A 17513-nucleotide genomic window follows, 5' to 3' on the forward strand; every position below is an offset into this window, starting at 1 on the left:
CCCCTGCCTAGGTGGACATGTGGCTTAATCTCATCCACTCCTTGGAAAGTTGAATACTGATGGAGGCAGAGCACACAAAGTAACAAGCCTATGGCCATGCAGAAGGCAGAATTTCAGAAAACTGGGGTCTGTGGATCTACTGCTCTGTGCTAGGAAGCCACAGATATTTTCTGTTATTGCTGCTTCATGGGAAATTGATTATAATCTTTGTAAAATTTTTGCATTATATTTTTAGGCAATCCCAACTACCTACCTCAATCTGTTCATTTAAAAAGAATAATTATATCCATTTTAGCCTTTGCTTTGGAGTATCATACCTATGAGCATATGCCATAGTCTATAAGTAAAATAACCCACTTAGAAGCAGGCATGAATCAGGTATCCATCTAAATTACTCTTGTAATAAGTGGGATTACTTTATAAAGGGTTTTAGTATATTTTCACTTTTGCTGATTTGTTTTGAGAAAAAGGTAGACCTAATTAAAATGTCTATATGCTGCCTACTGGTGACATACAGTTTTACTTTCAAAATTGTGGAAATCATTAAATGGTTATTGGAATATGTTTGTTTCTTCTTGCTGTTGTAATAAGACAAAATCATGGAGCTTAAAACATCACAAACTTATTATGTCATAATTTTAGAGGTCAAAAGTCTAGGATAGGCCTGACTTGACTCAAATTAATGTTGGCAGAGCTACATTCCTTCTATGTACTAGAGGTGAATCTATTTTATTGGTTTTTCTATTTTCTAGGGCAGTGGTTCTCAAGCTATGGTTCACAACCCCCACAGGGATCAAACAGCCTTTTTACAGGGCTCACATATCAGACATCCTCCATATCAGCTATTTATAATATAATGCATAGAGTAGTAAAATTATACTTAAAAGGTAGCAATGAAATAATCTTGTTGTTGAGGGTCCCACAGCATGAGGAACTGTGTCAAAGCTCGAAGCATTAGGAAGATTTAGAACCACTGGTCTAGGGGTTTCAAGCATTCCTTCCCTTGGAGCCACATCACTTCAACATTTGCCTCCAAAATCACTCCAACATAATCACATCTCCTTCTCTAACTCTTATACTCTGAGTTTCTTTTCTCTGTTTATCTGTGGAGGGATAGGGATTTTCCTTTATTGTTGTTATTGCTTGGACAGGGTCTCATATATCCAAGGTTGGCCTCAAACTCTGTATATAGCCTAGGATGACTTTGAACTACTGGTCTTCCTGTCTCCTCTTTCTACGTGTTGGGATAACAGGCATGCACCATCGTGCCCAGATTATGCAGTGCTGAGATCAAATCAAACCTTGGGCTTTTCCTCCATGCTAACAAGTACTCTACCAACAGAGTTATGCCCCTAACATGTTACCCATATGACTACATTGGGACCACTCCTCTCCAGACTAATGTCCCTACTCCCATCTCAAGATACTTTCTTTTTTAATATAAAGTAAAATATCTAAAGCCTTTGGAGATTTGGCATGTACTTCTTTGGGAAGTGGTTATTCTACAGATCACAAAATGTACCAGAAAAAGGTGTCAGACATTGGATCAATTAATATTACTCCAAAGTTAATTTAAAGTTGTAAAGAGACAATTCATTAAAAAGTTGGGCTAGTAGAATTTTAGACTCAGACACTATTCAATCACAATCTTTCCCCAGTGGGAGAAAAGCCAGCTTTAAGGAATCTTTCCTTGTTTGAGCTTCCACAATCTCTACAATGCTAACAGTAGTCTGATGAAGTGAACTTACTGGAAAAACAATGATGACAAAACATAAGAGATATCTAGAAAATAGTAAGTTACTATAATAAAAAAACACACTGATTTGAAAAAAATCAAAAGACAAGTGAGATGGTTCAGTGGTCAAGAACACTTGCTGCTCTTTCAGAGGGCTTGTTTGGTTGCCGGTACCTACATGGGAGAGCTTATAACTGCCTGTAACTCCAGCTCCAGGGACTTCAATCATCTCTTCTGGCTTCCATGGGTATCTGTACTCATTTCCATATACCCCACCCCAGATACACATCCATAACCATAAATAAAAATAAAATAAATCTTTAAGGAAACACACAGGACTAGGGAAATCAAATAAAAGCCAACAAATCAGGCTGTCAGAGTAGCTCAATACATAAAGTCACTTGTTTTCAAGCCTGGTGAACTATGTTTGATCTCCAAAACCTGCATGGTGGAAGGAAAGAACCAACTCCCACAAATTGTCCCTGGCCTTGACTTGTGGGGTGTGGTGGCTCACACACACACACACACACACACACAAATAAATGTAATTTTTTAAAGCTAACCAATCACTAAGTGGGTATTACTAATTTATGAAACTTTAAAGTTGTGCTTGAGCAATGGAACCAGGAAAAAGGACATAAGAGCTATTTGTCATAAGCCTTGTGCTTTATATAACTTATTATTTCAATTGTTATTAAACAAAATTGGGAACAACTCAACTGGTTATGAATGGTGACTTATTAAATAAATTTGGCACAACCACAGAACACAATGCTACTCCCACTATAACAAGGAAATATACTGATGAACATGACATAGTTGGATCTCAAGATAACTGCACCAAGGGAAAGAAGTAAGAATTAAAATAAAATAGTACTTAGCTCTCATGGAACACTGTCCTGTAGCTATGGCATAGTCATTGTCATTTTAATCAGATTATCTGTGGTTACCTACAGACAGGATCCAATCTGCTGAGGGTCCCCGATAGAAAGAGTGAGAGACCTGACCTGAGGTTACATCCACTCAGTCTGACCCTCCCAGTTGCACATAGACTTGGGAGGAGATATAGGGAGGTGACAAGTTAACTAGAGGGGCATTCCATCTGTGCGGCTTTTAGGAGGTTATCATCCACACTGGGGTGGAACTTCTCAGTAATGTGGCTGTGGAGATCACTTGTACTCCTGTCAGTAACTCCTCCCCTACACTACTGGAAGACAAGTGAACTCATGAATTCACCAAGAAGAACTTCAACAGAACCACTCCATTAGTCTGATGTCAGTACCCTGTGAAACACCTCCCCTACACTATTGTGATTAACCCAACTGAACTCATTGATTCGCCAAACACATTGATTCGGCAGAAACACTCCATGAGTCTGTTGTCAGGGCTCCATGTAGAGTAATGAGTATATGATTGCTCACAGCTCTGCAGAAAAAGTTAATGAAGCAATAGCAGGACCCATTCACATAAAACTCTTAAAAATGTAAACTTCACTGTACAAAAGAAGTAGATCAGTGTGGGACAGAGAGATGGATCAGAAGGCAAATCTGCTTACCAAGCAAGCCCAGTGACCTGAGTTCAATCCCAGAACCCACATAGAGATGGAAGGAGAAAACAAAGTCTACAAAATTGTCCTCTGATAGTCACACATGCATCGCAGCATCCTCCCCACCCCCCAACACCACACATACAATATTTACAAATAAAATAAGTTTAAAGGGTTTATAGACATAGCTCACCATTAAGAACATTTTCTTGGTCATTCAGAAGACCAGAATTCAGCTCACAGAATCTACGTCAGATGTCTCCTAACTGCCTGTAGCTACAGCTCTAGGAGACCAATGATTTCTAGCTTCTGCGGTGGGCACCCGCACATACTTGGCATACTCATACACAGGCGCACACACGCGCGCGCGTGCGCGCACACACACACACACACACACACACACACAATCACAAATGAAAATAATATATTGAAAGTAAATAAATAAGTTTAAAAGTAGATCAGTAGTAGCTCCTTGGGGCAAAGGGCATTGGTTGGGTGATGAAAATGATCTGCATGTTAACTCTGAAGGAAGAGCATGGGAAACAGCATCTGTAATCCAGCACTTGGGGAGCTGAGTCGGAAGAACCATGAGTCTCTGGCCAGCCTGGTCTACCTACAGAGACCTGTTTAAAAAAAAAAAAAAACCCAAAACAAAAACCCCCACTTCATTGAATTATATATTGTAGCAGATTCCATTTACATATGTAATATGTAAATCAATAAAATAATCTCTTAGAACCTTGACTCCTTTCAATAATAAATTTGTATGTAGGGACATGGTTAGAACACAGCCTGTCCACCTTCTCCTGAGCCCCACAGTTCTTCCAGACGCTTATACTAACTCGTACACCGCAAACCCACTTCCCAAGTGAGAGTTCATTTCCTTTACCACAACCTAGGTGTAGATGCTTACCTAGTGCTGCTTGTTGTTAATTTCTTTTCTGTGGGTTCTGATTTGGGATATAAGTTCTAGCTGTGGAGCCCAGACTGGCCTCAAATAGTCTATATAGTCCAGTCTTGCCTCAAACTTGCAGTTTCCCTGCCTCCACCTTCTGAATTGTGGAATTCACACACCACCATTCATGAACAGCCTGCTTACTTCTATAGGAAGGTAATACTTCTCTCATCTCTCTAGCAAAACAGCGAAGTCTCAAATACTCATCCTTATCACACTGAATAGGCACACTACAAAGACTGTGTTTGTTACTTTTCTCACTGTCTTGACAGAATATCTGATAGAAACAAATCAAGGAGTCAGGGGATCTAGTTCTCATAGCAGAAAAGCATGGTGGAGCCATGCTTTTCATATCAAGTCAAACAAGAAGCAGAGTAAGGGAAGGGACTTATGACCACATATAACCTACAAAGCACACCGCCACCTAGACACAGAGGGAGTTCACACACTTGCCATCGTGACATAATTCATATTCAAGCCATTGCAACTATTTAACTGTATATGATCCTGCCATATGGTGATGCCTTGACATGAGGATTCTCTTCATGCACAGACTGCTGTATTTGTCTTTACCATGTTTGGTAATAAATCCTCTTTATATCTTTGTATTCTGTTCCATTCATTATAAACCCATTTGTCAGAAGCATTTCAAAATAATATTTCTTTACAAATCAATGTTCATATTATTTTTTTGTTTATTTTAAAATTTTATGTTTTAACACCTTCATAAACTTTTGATACCCTTATAGAACACACACATAATGTATTAATATTATTTACTAATAACTTGTATTGATACATTATATATAAATGGGCAAGGGAGAGAGTACCCATTAATATATAGACTTAGTTGTCCTGAACCTCACCATGTAGATGGAACTCACTGTCTCTACTTTTTGAGTACTGGAATTAAAGCTATGTGCTATCACATCTGGTCTTTATATTATGCGTCTTAAGTTATTGCCCAATACCTGATGTATTTGTTTGGGAAATAATTCAGTAAGCACTATATGCAAAATTTCAAACACTGTTTATACCTTGGAGAGCCATTCTTTATTGTGGCTTCTCCAAATTATGTGCATACTACATAACAAACCTCATCCAAGCATTCACTACAATTTTTATGCCAACCTACAAAGTGATAAGCCCAGACTTACATTGAGAGCAATATCCCAAACCAGCAGCCAAATTTTTAAAGAAACAGACAGCTTCAAAGGTAGCTCAATGACTCTCATATTCTATGTTTGCCCCAGATATTTTAGACACAGGATTTCTTTGGTGAAAAGATCACTCACCACACATGAAAGAGTGAGTCTCTTACTTGGGGTCAATAGCATCTTCCTGCAATTAGAAGAAAGGGATGGTTTGGAAGCTTCCCTAGGGCGGGAAAGAGGGTGTGGAGATAGGATCCTGCTCATAACATCAGAGTCTATCATAACAACCTGGACCACTCGCAGAAAAAGAGGCATGTGACTGAACACTTGACTGCTGAGTGAGATTATGTTTACAATGAAAAATCCCAAGCTTCCCAAATGGCTCACCCAGTACCAGTACCAGGGCAAAAACTTCTAGGGAACAAATTTGACAGGAGGGGGGGGTGACAAAATCCATTTACTTTCTACCTCCAGTCCATGTGAACTGCTTGTTTAGAACCCGTGCTATGTATCCCTCCTTCCCATTTGGAAGGCTTCCTACTAGGAAGGAAAAAAGGAGATCCTTCTGAAACATCAAGTAACCAGACTGGTAATGGGCAATGGGAATTGAAGTCAGTTATGTAAAAACACAGATCAAAATCTGGAGGAAATAATTGATAATTTCCCCACAAATAAACACCCATAACCATAAACATATTAGTTTCTCTCTGACAGATGCCAGTGAAAGAAGTGAAACCTTAGGAAAGGAAAGAGGTAGTCAAAGGACTCTTACCCAGGCCTTGATTCTGCTGTTCCCACTCCATGGTTTCTGGCACCTGGTAGGTTGCTACCTCCAGTAGGGCCATGCTTCCTGGCTCTATATCAGGTTCCTGGGATGTGATTCCCGGGGGAGTAAACCCTGGCAGCTCAGTATCACTGTCGAAGTCCTTATACAAGGTGTCTGCTTCTTTGTCTGCCTCATCTTCTTCCTCACCCTCCTCTTCTTCATCTTCATCTTCTTCATCCTCCTCATCCTCCTCATCTTCTACCTCTGAACAAACAGAAATCAGAGGAAAACTTGAAGATATGCATTGTGCATGTACTCAAACACATTAGTGTTTTGAAGTGACACAAACCCTACAAAATAATCATGTTTACCTTTTAAAACCAATGGTTAAAGTCAACATTGGGCAGTTCCAGCTTTATGAGATGATGCGCCTTCTACAAACCTTGTGTTTTAAACTTTCAGCACCACTGTGTGACTTAAGATAACCACCATATTTATTAAGAATTAAAGTTTAGGAATTGTGGTCGTTAGTTTTTTGTCATGTGACACAAGCTAGAATCATCAGGGAAGAAAGAACCTTAATTAATTGAGATGATAGTTTGATAAGACTGACCCACAGACAGGCCTGTGGGACACATTCTTGATTCATGATTGCTGTGGGAGGCATCAACCCACTGTGTCCTGAACTATTCTTGGGCAAGCGATCCTGAGTTGTATAAAAAATCAGGCTGTGCAAACTATGAGGAACAAGCCAGTGAATAACACTCCTCCTCACCCTCTACTTCAGAATCCTATCTCCAGGCTCCTGCCTTAAATTCCTGCTTTGATTTCCTTCAAGGTAAAATGCAAAATGGACTCAGTCTCTTCAAGTTGCATTTGATCAGTAATAGAGGGCAGACTAAAACGTGAACAGTGAACTTTTATTTCCAAAGCTAGGAAACATTTATGTTTTCTGGAGGTCATAAATTGTTTATCTGTTAGAAATTACACTGACATATCAAGAACATAAAAGAATTTATTTCCACCTTTTTGCATAATATTAAAGAAGAGAAATCATTATTTGATATGCTTCTTTTTCCATCTTCTACATCAGTGAGTATAATTTAGCAGTGTCACATGAGAGGCATATGAACTTATATTGCACTCTTTCTGTGGGAGAGTAAACAAAAAATCTGGAAATCATTGAACCAATATTTTCAATACCAATGCTAAAGGAAGTTATGAAATGGGATATTCATCAAGAATGTCTATTTCCTATTGGAAAACATCACTAGCATTGTTAAGAGTTAGTTTTTACAACTGAGCCTCCTTGTTGCTTCAGGTGGAGTGAGTAAGGGACCTAAGGTACTAATGTAATTGGTTTCAGTGATTTTAATTTTCCAGTAATATTGGCTTATCCCCTCCTCAGTGTGGATAAGCCAATAAAGCCAATGACTGATGATAAAATAGACCTAAGGCTTTTCTTGTGTCTCTCCTGAGAAAAAACTCAACTGTCACTGTGGCAAGGAACTCTCCTCAGAGGGCAGAGAAGACAGGAGAACAGAAAATTAAAGCCACCCATAATCTTTTGTTGTAACTTTTTCTACTTCCAGACAGCTATATACATAACCCCTTGTCTTTTATCATTTAATGATTTTCTAGCTTGTAAAACGTATCTTCACTGGTATGCAGCTCAGTGGAAGACCAGATGCCTAGTGTGTGCAAGGTCCTGATCTCAAGTCCAAGAGCTACAAAAGATAAAAAATTTCCCTCTGTTGTCATATGAGCCTTAAGTTTGTAGGATTAAGTACATGTAACTGTTATCAAATTTTAACAAATTCTTATGAAGTATCTGATGGAAGGTGTTCCTGGGCACCAGAGATACAGGTTCTGGTTCCTAGAAACCGATCTCCCCAGCAAGAAGACATAGAACTAACATGGATACAGCAGCAGGTACAGAGACTACACTCTGACAAACACTGTCAAGAAGACATGGAGCAAGCATGGATGCAACAGTGGGTACACTCTGATGAGCACTGTCAAGAAGATGGAAAATACCAGATGCTGTTATTGCAGATGGTGAAATGCAGGAAAGCTTTTCTCATAATATAAGGATTGAGTACCAAGATAAGAAACTCTCTTGTGTAACTGAGATCAATATTTACAGGAAGAGCAGCCCCAGAAGAGGGACTAGTAATACCGAGTGTCAACGCAGGTGTGCACAGGCTGTGTTCAGAGACTAGCAAAGAGGTCAGTGAGGAATGGGGATGGGGTTAGGGGACACTAAGTATGTCAAAAAAGATAGGAGCTAATCAGACTTACAACGTTTCAAAATGACTCAGGCTACAGGCCTCAACTGAACACACAGAGAAGGAAACCCATAATGAGGGTCTTAGAACATAGGGAATGAACAATGGCACCTGAAAGTAGATCTGATGCAGATCTGCTAAGAACTGGTGATACAATTTGGAGGTAGAGCCTTGGTGATTATTATTATCTGAGGCACAAGAAAGAGGAGATACCACATCATCAATGGAATGCAAAGACAATATGGAAATTTAAGAATGTGATATGTGACATCCTAGGATGGCCAGGCCACTGACATCCACATGCAAAAGCTGCAAGTCCAAGAAAGGTCAAAATGTGGAAATTATCAACACACAGCAACAGGGACTAGGTCCTTGCTCCTTTTAGTTTGTTGTGTCTGAAATGAACCATAATAGTTGAAAGCAAAAATTGTCAGGTTTGGAAGTAACCTCAGTCCACAGAGTAGTGTTGCCTAGCTTGCATGAACTCCTGACTTCATTGCCAGCACCACATAAACCTAGTGTGGCAGTACATGCTTGTAATACCAGCACTTGGGAGTTTCAGAAGTTCAAGGTCATCATTAGCTACACAGGGAATTAGAAGTTACCATGGGCTATATGAAACCCTGTTTACTAAGGAAGAAAGGTAGGGAGAAGGAAGTGGGGAAGGATGGCAGGAGGGAGGCAGAGAGGGAGGGAGGGAGGGAGGAAGGAAGGAAGGAAGGAAGGAAGGAAGGAAGGAAGGAAGGAAGAAAAAGAATACTAAAACATTAAATAGCAGTGTCAGATAACAATGCCAGATGGCTGAACAATGCTGGTGCCATTAAGTGATATGTTCAAATAAAAAAAAAGAAATGTCTTGTTACACATGGCCTAGAGAGAGGGGGGAACAAATGTGTCTAGACAGCACCCTCTCTAAACCAATTTAGTCTGTGTGGCCTCTTTCTGACAGAATGTCTTAGCAGCAGCTCCGTAACCCATACCAGTTCTTTGTTCTACTGAGTGCTTCAGCCTCTGAGGAACTACAAGCCTTGCCAGCATTATCCCACAATTTACAATTGTTAGCTGAACATGGAAGAAATTTACAGGCTGTTTTACTTAGAGGATGCTCCCTTAATAGCCACTTTGGGTGCTCAAGTACTATCACAGCAGAGCCTGAACTGAATTTGTTCAAACCCAGCACTGCTGCCCTCTAGGTTAGAGCTTGCTTTTTCTTATTAATTACAAATATATCTCTAGTCTGTGGTCACCAAAACCAAGCTTTTTTTTTTTTCTTTTTTTCTCTTTTTTTCTTTTCTTTTCTTTTTTTTTCTCAGGACCAGACAGATGCAAATTTCACCGACCTTCTCAGAGGCAGACCCCAGCAAAGGCTGAACAAGAATCTCCAATGTGGACACTTCTATTTGTTTTTGCATGTCCAAAAGACCATCACATAATGAGCATCTCCAGGCTGTCATTAACACATCATAGGGGTGAAGAAGCCCTGAAGATGTGTCATTCCAGCACAAGGAAAGATAGCAGAACAGAAACGTGTCCTTAGCATGCCGTGCCTGCCTGACTCTGGGGAGCTCCTCGCCTAATCCTTCTGCCTCCTTAGAGCAGCCATTTTTCAAATGAATCCTCCTCACCTTTGGCCTATTTGCCCATTAGCTATGAGGCAGAGATCTCTTTTCAGTGACTTTCTCTTCCCCTTTCTCTGTTGCAAACATAGAATGTACATGAAGAAGGGAACTACCCTGAGCTGAGTTGTATTAGTCTCTGCCATGTCCCTCTGAAGAATGGGAACATCTTTTAAATAAAGAAAAGATTTTCTGTATTGGGGAGCCCTTTGCCGGTAGACATTTTTCAATCCAAAATTAAGGGACCAGCAAAGATGGCTCAATGGGTAAAAGTACTTACCACACAAACCTGATGACATGAGTTCAGTCCCTGAAACCCATGAAGGGAGGAGAGAACCGGCTCCCATAAGTTGTTCTCTGACTACCATCTCCAACACACACCCTGACATGTGCATGCTCACACTCAGGTGCACACATGCATGTGCATACCCACACAGATAATCTTAATAAATTTAATAAAATTGTTCTAATTAAGAGTGATTCTCTAAAACAGTTTCCCCACACGAGAATAACTAAAGCCCTAGGAATAGTCCCATTTTTATAACCAGATGGTTCTTAAGTTGAGCGTGAAATTTTGTGTGAAACTTAAAAGCCAGACAAGGAAAACTTAAATTTGCCTAAGGATATGAAGTAGTTTTCCAGCAGATGGCGTTCTAAGAGTAGAAGATTCTGAGAAAAACTCAGACATTCCCAACTACCACCAAATCAAGGCACTAGCTCATTGAGAATTTGATGATTCTCCTAACGTTTCTGAGATCTTAAATATTCCCATCTTTATATTATTATCATGGATGAGAAACACATATATTTGTGAATCTGTGTATTATGAAGGTTAATATAAAACTCCAATCTCAATAGCATACATATACCTATGCCCATACATATGATTACCAAGCTTCCTCATGCAATAACCCCAGAGAACTCACCATTACACTAAGAATTAGAATGAAGTTAATATTCTTGCATGAGGGCTGAAGTGATGGCAAAGAGGTTAACGGACCATAGTGTTCTTACAGAGGTCCAAGTTCAGTCCCTAGCACCCACATTAGATAACTCACAACCACCTTTAACTTCAGATCCAGAGGGATCTAGCCTCTGTAGTCAAGTTACCTATGCTCACATGCACATATTTATATACAAACACACACGTACATACACTAAAAATAAATCTTTATAATTATACACATATACATATAAACAAACAAAAATAAATCAATATTTTAAAGGGCATTAGAACACGTTAATCTTTCCTGATTTATGTCTCTTGCCATCCACTGCTTTGGCCCTGTCCTCTTCTCCTACATCACAAAGTATAAATGGTTATATTTTTTATATATGTTCATTGATTTATTTGCCCCCTAGTTCTTCCTGAATCTCAGCCCTTCCTGCCAGGATTGTATTTCTTCCTCTAGTAGTAGTTCATTTTATAAAGTCTGCTTTTATTAGTTTGTTCTCAAAAGCATGGGAACATAATTCTTGGCTATCCACTTCTCTCAGCACTTTGATGATGGCATTCTGTCTTCCAGCTTACATTTCCAGTATTCTTCTGTGACAGCCATTCCCGGTCTGCTGTTTCTTTGGAAGTTATCAGTCTTTTACCTCTGAATTTATCCCTTCTAATTAGGATTGTAAGAATCTCTTTTTCTCCTCTTCATGCTCTCCCATGCCATCTACTTGGTCATTGTTAGAGTCTCCTGTTACTTCTTTGTGTTTGTGACTTCATTCTTCATCTCTCTGCACATGGCAATTTCACATTATGTGTCTGACGGTATGGTTTCCACAGTCACTCAGTTGTCTTTTCTGCTTCTCTCAGGTCTGGTGAATTGTCTCCTTGTTAGCTCATCAGCCCTTGTTACAAGTCATTGGTTTGTTTAATTCTAATGTATCAGAAGACTGTGGGTTTCTATTGGGAATTTTTTTTTAATCCAGAAAGAATCTACATTTTTTTCCTCATAACCAAGCTAGAGTATTTTTCTTAAAGACTTTTCTGTCTGCTTATAAACCCAAGACTTGGTCGTCTCATTATGTGAAAGCTTATCAAGTCTTCTGTAAAATACTGTAGTCCAAATACAATACCTTTAAGAATAATTTCTATTATATTCCTTTGAGGTAGACCAACAAACTGAGTACGAGGTTCTTTAGCTAGTCAGATTCTACTTTCAAATTCTCAGGTTTCAAATAGTTATAAGAACATCTGCTATCTGTGGCATCTTATAAAATTAAGTAAATACTCATGGGGTGGTGAGATGGTTCAGTGAGTATAAGCATCTGCTGACAACCAAGATTGATGATGTGAGTTCGAATCCTAGCTCCCACATGATGGAGGAGAGAATAGATTCCCAAAGTCATCTTCTTACCTTCAAATGCACATCACAAATGCACACACATACACATCCCTAAAAGCTATTTAAAAATATTAAACTCAAGTGATATTACTTATTAAACATTGCCTTCTTCAAAACCGTCTGTTCACTTCAGTTTGATCTTCTGAATGCCAAATAAACATGATTATTGAAGCATCCCACATTTGTCTGCATAATTTCATTAAAAGTATTACATTTCAAATTCCCTACTAAATTTGCAACAGCAAATATAATGTAAAATTTCTTGTAAAGTAGTCCTTAACACTATTTAGAAGTAACATTACTGAGAAAATTAATGAGGCAAGACAATTAGTCTACTTCAAGCAGTAGTTGATGATGTTTTAATATTTATTTTACTTAATGAATTTTCCTTTCTTTAAATCTAATGGTTTTGCTCTTGATCACATTCCATGTCCCTCTCTGGTTAACAGACTGAAGAAACCATCCCACCCAACTCCACCTGCTGTTGCTGATTAATACCTAGCCACTTTCAGCTTTGACCACATATGATGCTCTGTTCCCCAGTGTCTTCCATAAATCCTGCCCATGTTACAGTGTCTAAATATATGAATCCCTTACAGCAATAGTGATAAGTTCCAGACTGTAACTTCTGCTTGTCAAACAATTTGCTCTTGATTCAGACAACAGTCTCTTATACATGTCTCTTTGGAAACAGGAATAGAAGACTATTCTTTTCCTCCAGCTGTTCTGTTTAGAAGCAATGAGGCTGCATTAGCCTTGTATCTATACATTGTGAGCCATCTAATATAAGATCTTTGATTTCAGCAACTTAGTTATCATAAAAGAATATTTTCATCAATCAAATGAATAAAACCTCTGTATAAAACTCCACATCCATGCAAAAGATAAATTTTGGATAGGCTGATTATTGGCTGCAAAAATTCCAATTTAAGTAGATTTTTCTTTTCAAACTCTAAAAGATGTCAACTTTTCCAGAATGAGGGGCACATACTACTTTATGGAGATATGTTGCCTTCCTTTTTTTGCTTTGATTTTTTGAGACAGGGTTTCTCTGCAGCTTTGGAGTCTATCCTAGAAACTAGCTCTATAGACCAGGCTGGCATCTAACTCACAGATACCTGCCTGCTTCTACCTGGGATTAAAGGTGTGCACCACCAAAGCCCACTCAAGCCTTCACTTATTGAAAACAGAATTTGTCATATCCTTCTCTGGACTCAACCCTAAGAATCAAGCACTGCATCTTCCTTGAAACATCCCTCAATTATTGTACCGTTTATGAAGCCTGAATCTACTTTTTGTAAAGTTGCACTATGTATATGTGTCAAAAGAGTATGGCATCAGCTTTTAAAGGAAAGTTCATCTATACCCTGTTGTCATACTGGGGATGGTGGAATAGGGGAGATGCCGCTATAAATTGACTCTGGCCAGTGCTAGAGACTGATCCTCTGTGCCCTCCTTTTCTTACTTTTCTAATGTGATGTAAAGAATAACCTAAGAATACTCTGGCTTAACAGAGTGCAAGTGTCATGACAGAATCTTCTGAGGATGTGAAATAATGTGTGGTCCCTCAGGGACATACATTTTTTTTGAGACAGGGTTTCTCGGTATTGCTTTGGAGCCTATCCTGGAACCCACTTGAATATTCACACTGTTTTAAATGCTCAATTTTGGGTCAAAAAACCCACTAGACTTAAGTAGTCACACAAACAGCAAGAGAAGGCAAACATGGAAGTCATTATTAACACCAGCACCTAATCTTGGTTTTGCACAACAATGGCACTGAGAGGCCATTGTGCACATGACTAGACAGGAAGAGCTGACCCTGCTTCTAAGCAAGATGGAAAGATGTGAACTGAGATAGCATATGCTGACTTTCGCTGCATAGGAGAACAGATTCATTTGGAGTGTGCAGAGTATAAATATAAAACTGAGGCCAGGCCTGGTGTCACCTGTAATCCCAGCTCTCAGAAAGCTGAGGCAGAAGGATCATGAGTGTGAGTCCAACCTAAGCTACATTGCAGAATTCTGCCTCCAAAATTAAATAATTACTTACAGCAGAAAGCCATCTGAATTGACTGTTAACACACACAAATCAGAATTTCCCACATCATAGTGAAAAGACTGGGCTTTTCTTAGATTTGGTAAGTTCAGATTTTCCTCCTGACAAAATAAACCATCCATCTGGATTAGAACTGGTGTGCTCTCTCTGTAGTGCGTTCAACTTCCTACTGTCTTCCTGTTTTGGTCATTGCTATTATCATGTCATCTACCTGCCACCCAGACAATGACTACATAGGGAGAAGTACTTCATTATAATGATTAAGTCCCAGTGTACATGATAAATGATATGAAATTTTAGGAGATGAGTTCATCAATCATGAAACAAAACCATATTATATATTAATTCCATGTGCAAATGTGCACCAAGAATATTACATGCATCATCATATTTACTCCTCACAATCCAGGTAGAAATATCAATGTCCTTATCTTACATATGGGAAACTGAGGCCTAAAGATGGCAAAAACTTTGGTAAAAATTCAGTGTGGTTTCCTGGTGGATCCAGGACTTGCACTCAAGCGAGTCCATTGGAAACCAGAAGCAGGAGAGTTTTCCCAGTCCACTCTGTCACTCGTTGGAGCTGGCTAGTCCAAGAGGCTTCACAGGGGAGGGTTCGAACTGAACTAATTCTGTCTCTTTCTCCACTCTTAATTTTAATTTTATTGCTCTATTTTTACAATAATGTATTACTAGTGGTGATTTCCCTACAATATAACAATCTTAACTTTCTAGAGGTGAGAATATTGTTAAAATGTATAGAAATGATCAGTCTTTGTCTTGGTTAGCTCTGACTGTCAACTTGATACAGCCTAGAGTCATCTGGGAGAAACTGCCTAGACCAGACTGATCTGTGAATGCATCTGTGGGAAACGGTCTTGATTGTTAATTGATAGAAGAGGACCCAGACAAGTGTAAGCAGCAGCAGCAGCAACTGCAGCAGCAGCATTTTCTGGGAGGTGATCCTGGGCAACATAACAAAGCTCATTTAACACAATCCTGCCAGAGAGTTGTCAAGCAGCCTTCCTCCATAGTTTCTGCTTCTCTTCACTGGCTTGGGTTCTCCGGTTAAGGGTAATGCTGTGTGAAATAGCAAGCAGACCTGCCTTGAGTTCCTGCCCTGACTTCCCTCAGTTATAGACATAACCTGTAGTTTAAAAACAAACAAAACAAATCAATATCCTTTCCTTTCCTAATTGAGTAGGCTTATACCTAAGCAGCATCAGGGTGATGAACAGAGCCATCCAGAGTACCGGTGATAGATACTAACTACCCTTACATCCATCACATTTCTCATGCTTGCAATAATTTGTACTCGGCACAATGAAATTTTCATGTTTACATCTGTAAATTAATACATATATATGCCCATCCTTATACTGAAAACCATGCCCCGATAAAAGGCCAGTGAGATGGCTCTGTGGGAAATGGCACTCATCCCAAGCCTGATAAATGGGGGAAGGAGAGAAATGACTCCTACAAGTTGTCCCCCAGCCTCCATGTACACCCCCACACACAATAATGCAAGTTTAAAATATTTTTAAAAGAAAAGAAAAATGTCTTCTCTGGGAATATGTAAAATATTTTTGATATCTGTATGCAAATATCATAATGAAGCCCATATATGCTAATAACATTTTTAAATACCATGGAATCTCTTCAAGCTTTTATATACTTCCAGACTATATGTTTTCTTCAGCTGCAGAAAAATCACCATACTTAGAAACCTCTCCTTTAACCACTCCCCACAGAGACTCTGTACAATGCCATATGAGCCAAATCAGTCATTCAGAACAAAACTTTCTGCTTGGTCCCTGAATATCCCTCTCAAGAGAAACACAGTACAGTGTCAAATAAAAGATTTGTTGTCCTGAGACTGAGAACATAGCTGGTTCTTCTTTATTGACTCTTCTGTCACATCTGTTATTAAAAGCTACATTTTTAAAGACAGACTCTCACTTTGTATCTCTGGCTAGCCTAGAACTCACCATGAGGACCAGGCTGGCCTCAAACCTATAGAGATCCACTTGCCTCCCTCTGCCTTTCAAGTGCTGAGAAGGAAGGTATGAGCCACCACTCCCAGATTAAAAACTAGTCTTAAAGAATAATTCACCTCACCACTATCTGAATTAGAAAAGTTTGCTTGGTTCAATGTCCATAGGTAATTTATCACTACTGTCATATATGTGGTATCTGTTCACTTCTCTTTAACTTTTTCCATATTTGAGGATTTGTCACACTTATTTTTCTGTAAATATCAAGATCATAATGAAGAAAGATATATATGCAAATCTAAATACACAGACATCTGAGCATATATGTCCATTCCATATTTCTCTAACCTGGAGCTTTCACCTTGCATTTTGTTATTTACACATCTACTGTATATTTTCTACTAAATCTGTGCTCTGTTAAGTCAGGCTTGATTCCTAATTCTTCGTGGTATTCCCTGAATTGCCAAAAACTTTCCAAATGCATGCATAACCAAATGACTAAATAACACTGCTAGACTGCAAAATATAACCCAAACAAAACCTTTTGTTCAACATGAGTCTTCACAGAGGGTGTTTTTGAATGACTAAAGATGAGCATGCCAAGCAGTATTAAGTTGGGCAAGAAAAGTGCACATGCACATATGTACATACAGTTGTAAACACACACACACACACACACACACACACACACACACACACACACACACACACACACGAGCCAATGGAGGACATCAACTCTGCAGCAACAATGTGGCTGAGTTCTGTAGGATATACTGATAAATTATTCCCTATGGTAAAGAGAACATACCATAAAGAATACAAGAAAACATACCAGAAAAGTAGAACAAAGGTCAGCTGTCCTTCTTCAGTGGCAGAATTTGTGGACATAACTTTATAGCAGTGCATCATAATTTTAATTTCAAATATTTTTGAAATACCACTGACCAAATGAATATTACTAGCAAGTGCATGACAGCCATTCTGAATGCTAAGGGATTGGTTGTGCTACCCTAGACTGCTGACAGATGCTCAGGAGGGGCCTGTCACAGATGCCT

At 39.1% G+C, this 17513-nt stretch overlaps 1 protein-coding gene across 1 annotated transcript in view; it reads right to left on the reverse strand.

Moving 5' to 3' along the window:
• LOC100772688 (armadillo-like helical domain-containing protein 4) overlaps positions 1-17513 on the reverse strand; it is an 83784-nt gene that overhangs the window by 53101 nt on the left and 13170 nt on the right. Inside the window, exon 4 of the mRNA XM_035453087.1 lies at positions 6163-6420. Coding sequence (XP_035308978.1) covers positions 6163-6420 — 258 coding nt within the window. The remainder of the gene's footprint in view (positions 1-6162; positions 6421-17513) is intronic.

This window comes from Cricetulus griseus (assembly GCF_003668045.3).
Source record: "Cricetulus griseus strain 17A/GY chromosome 1 unlocalized genomic scaffold, alternate assembly CriGri-PICRH-1.0 chr1_1, whole genome shotgun sequence".
NCBI classification, from domain to species: domain Eukaryota; kingdom Metazoa; phylum Chordata; class Mammalia; order Rodentia; family Cricetidae; genus Cricetulus; species Cricetulus griseus.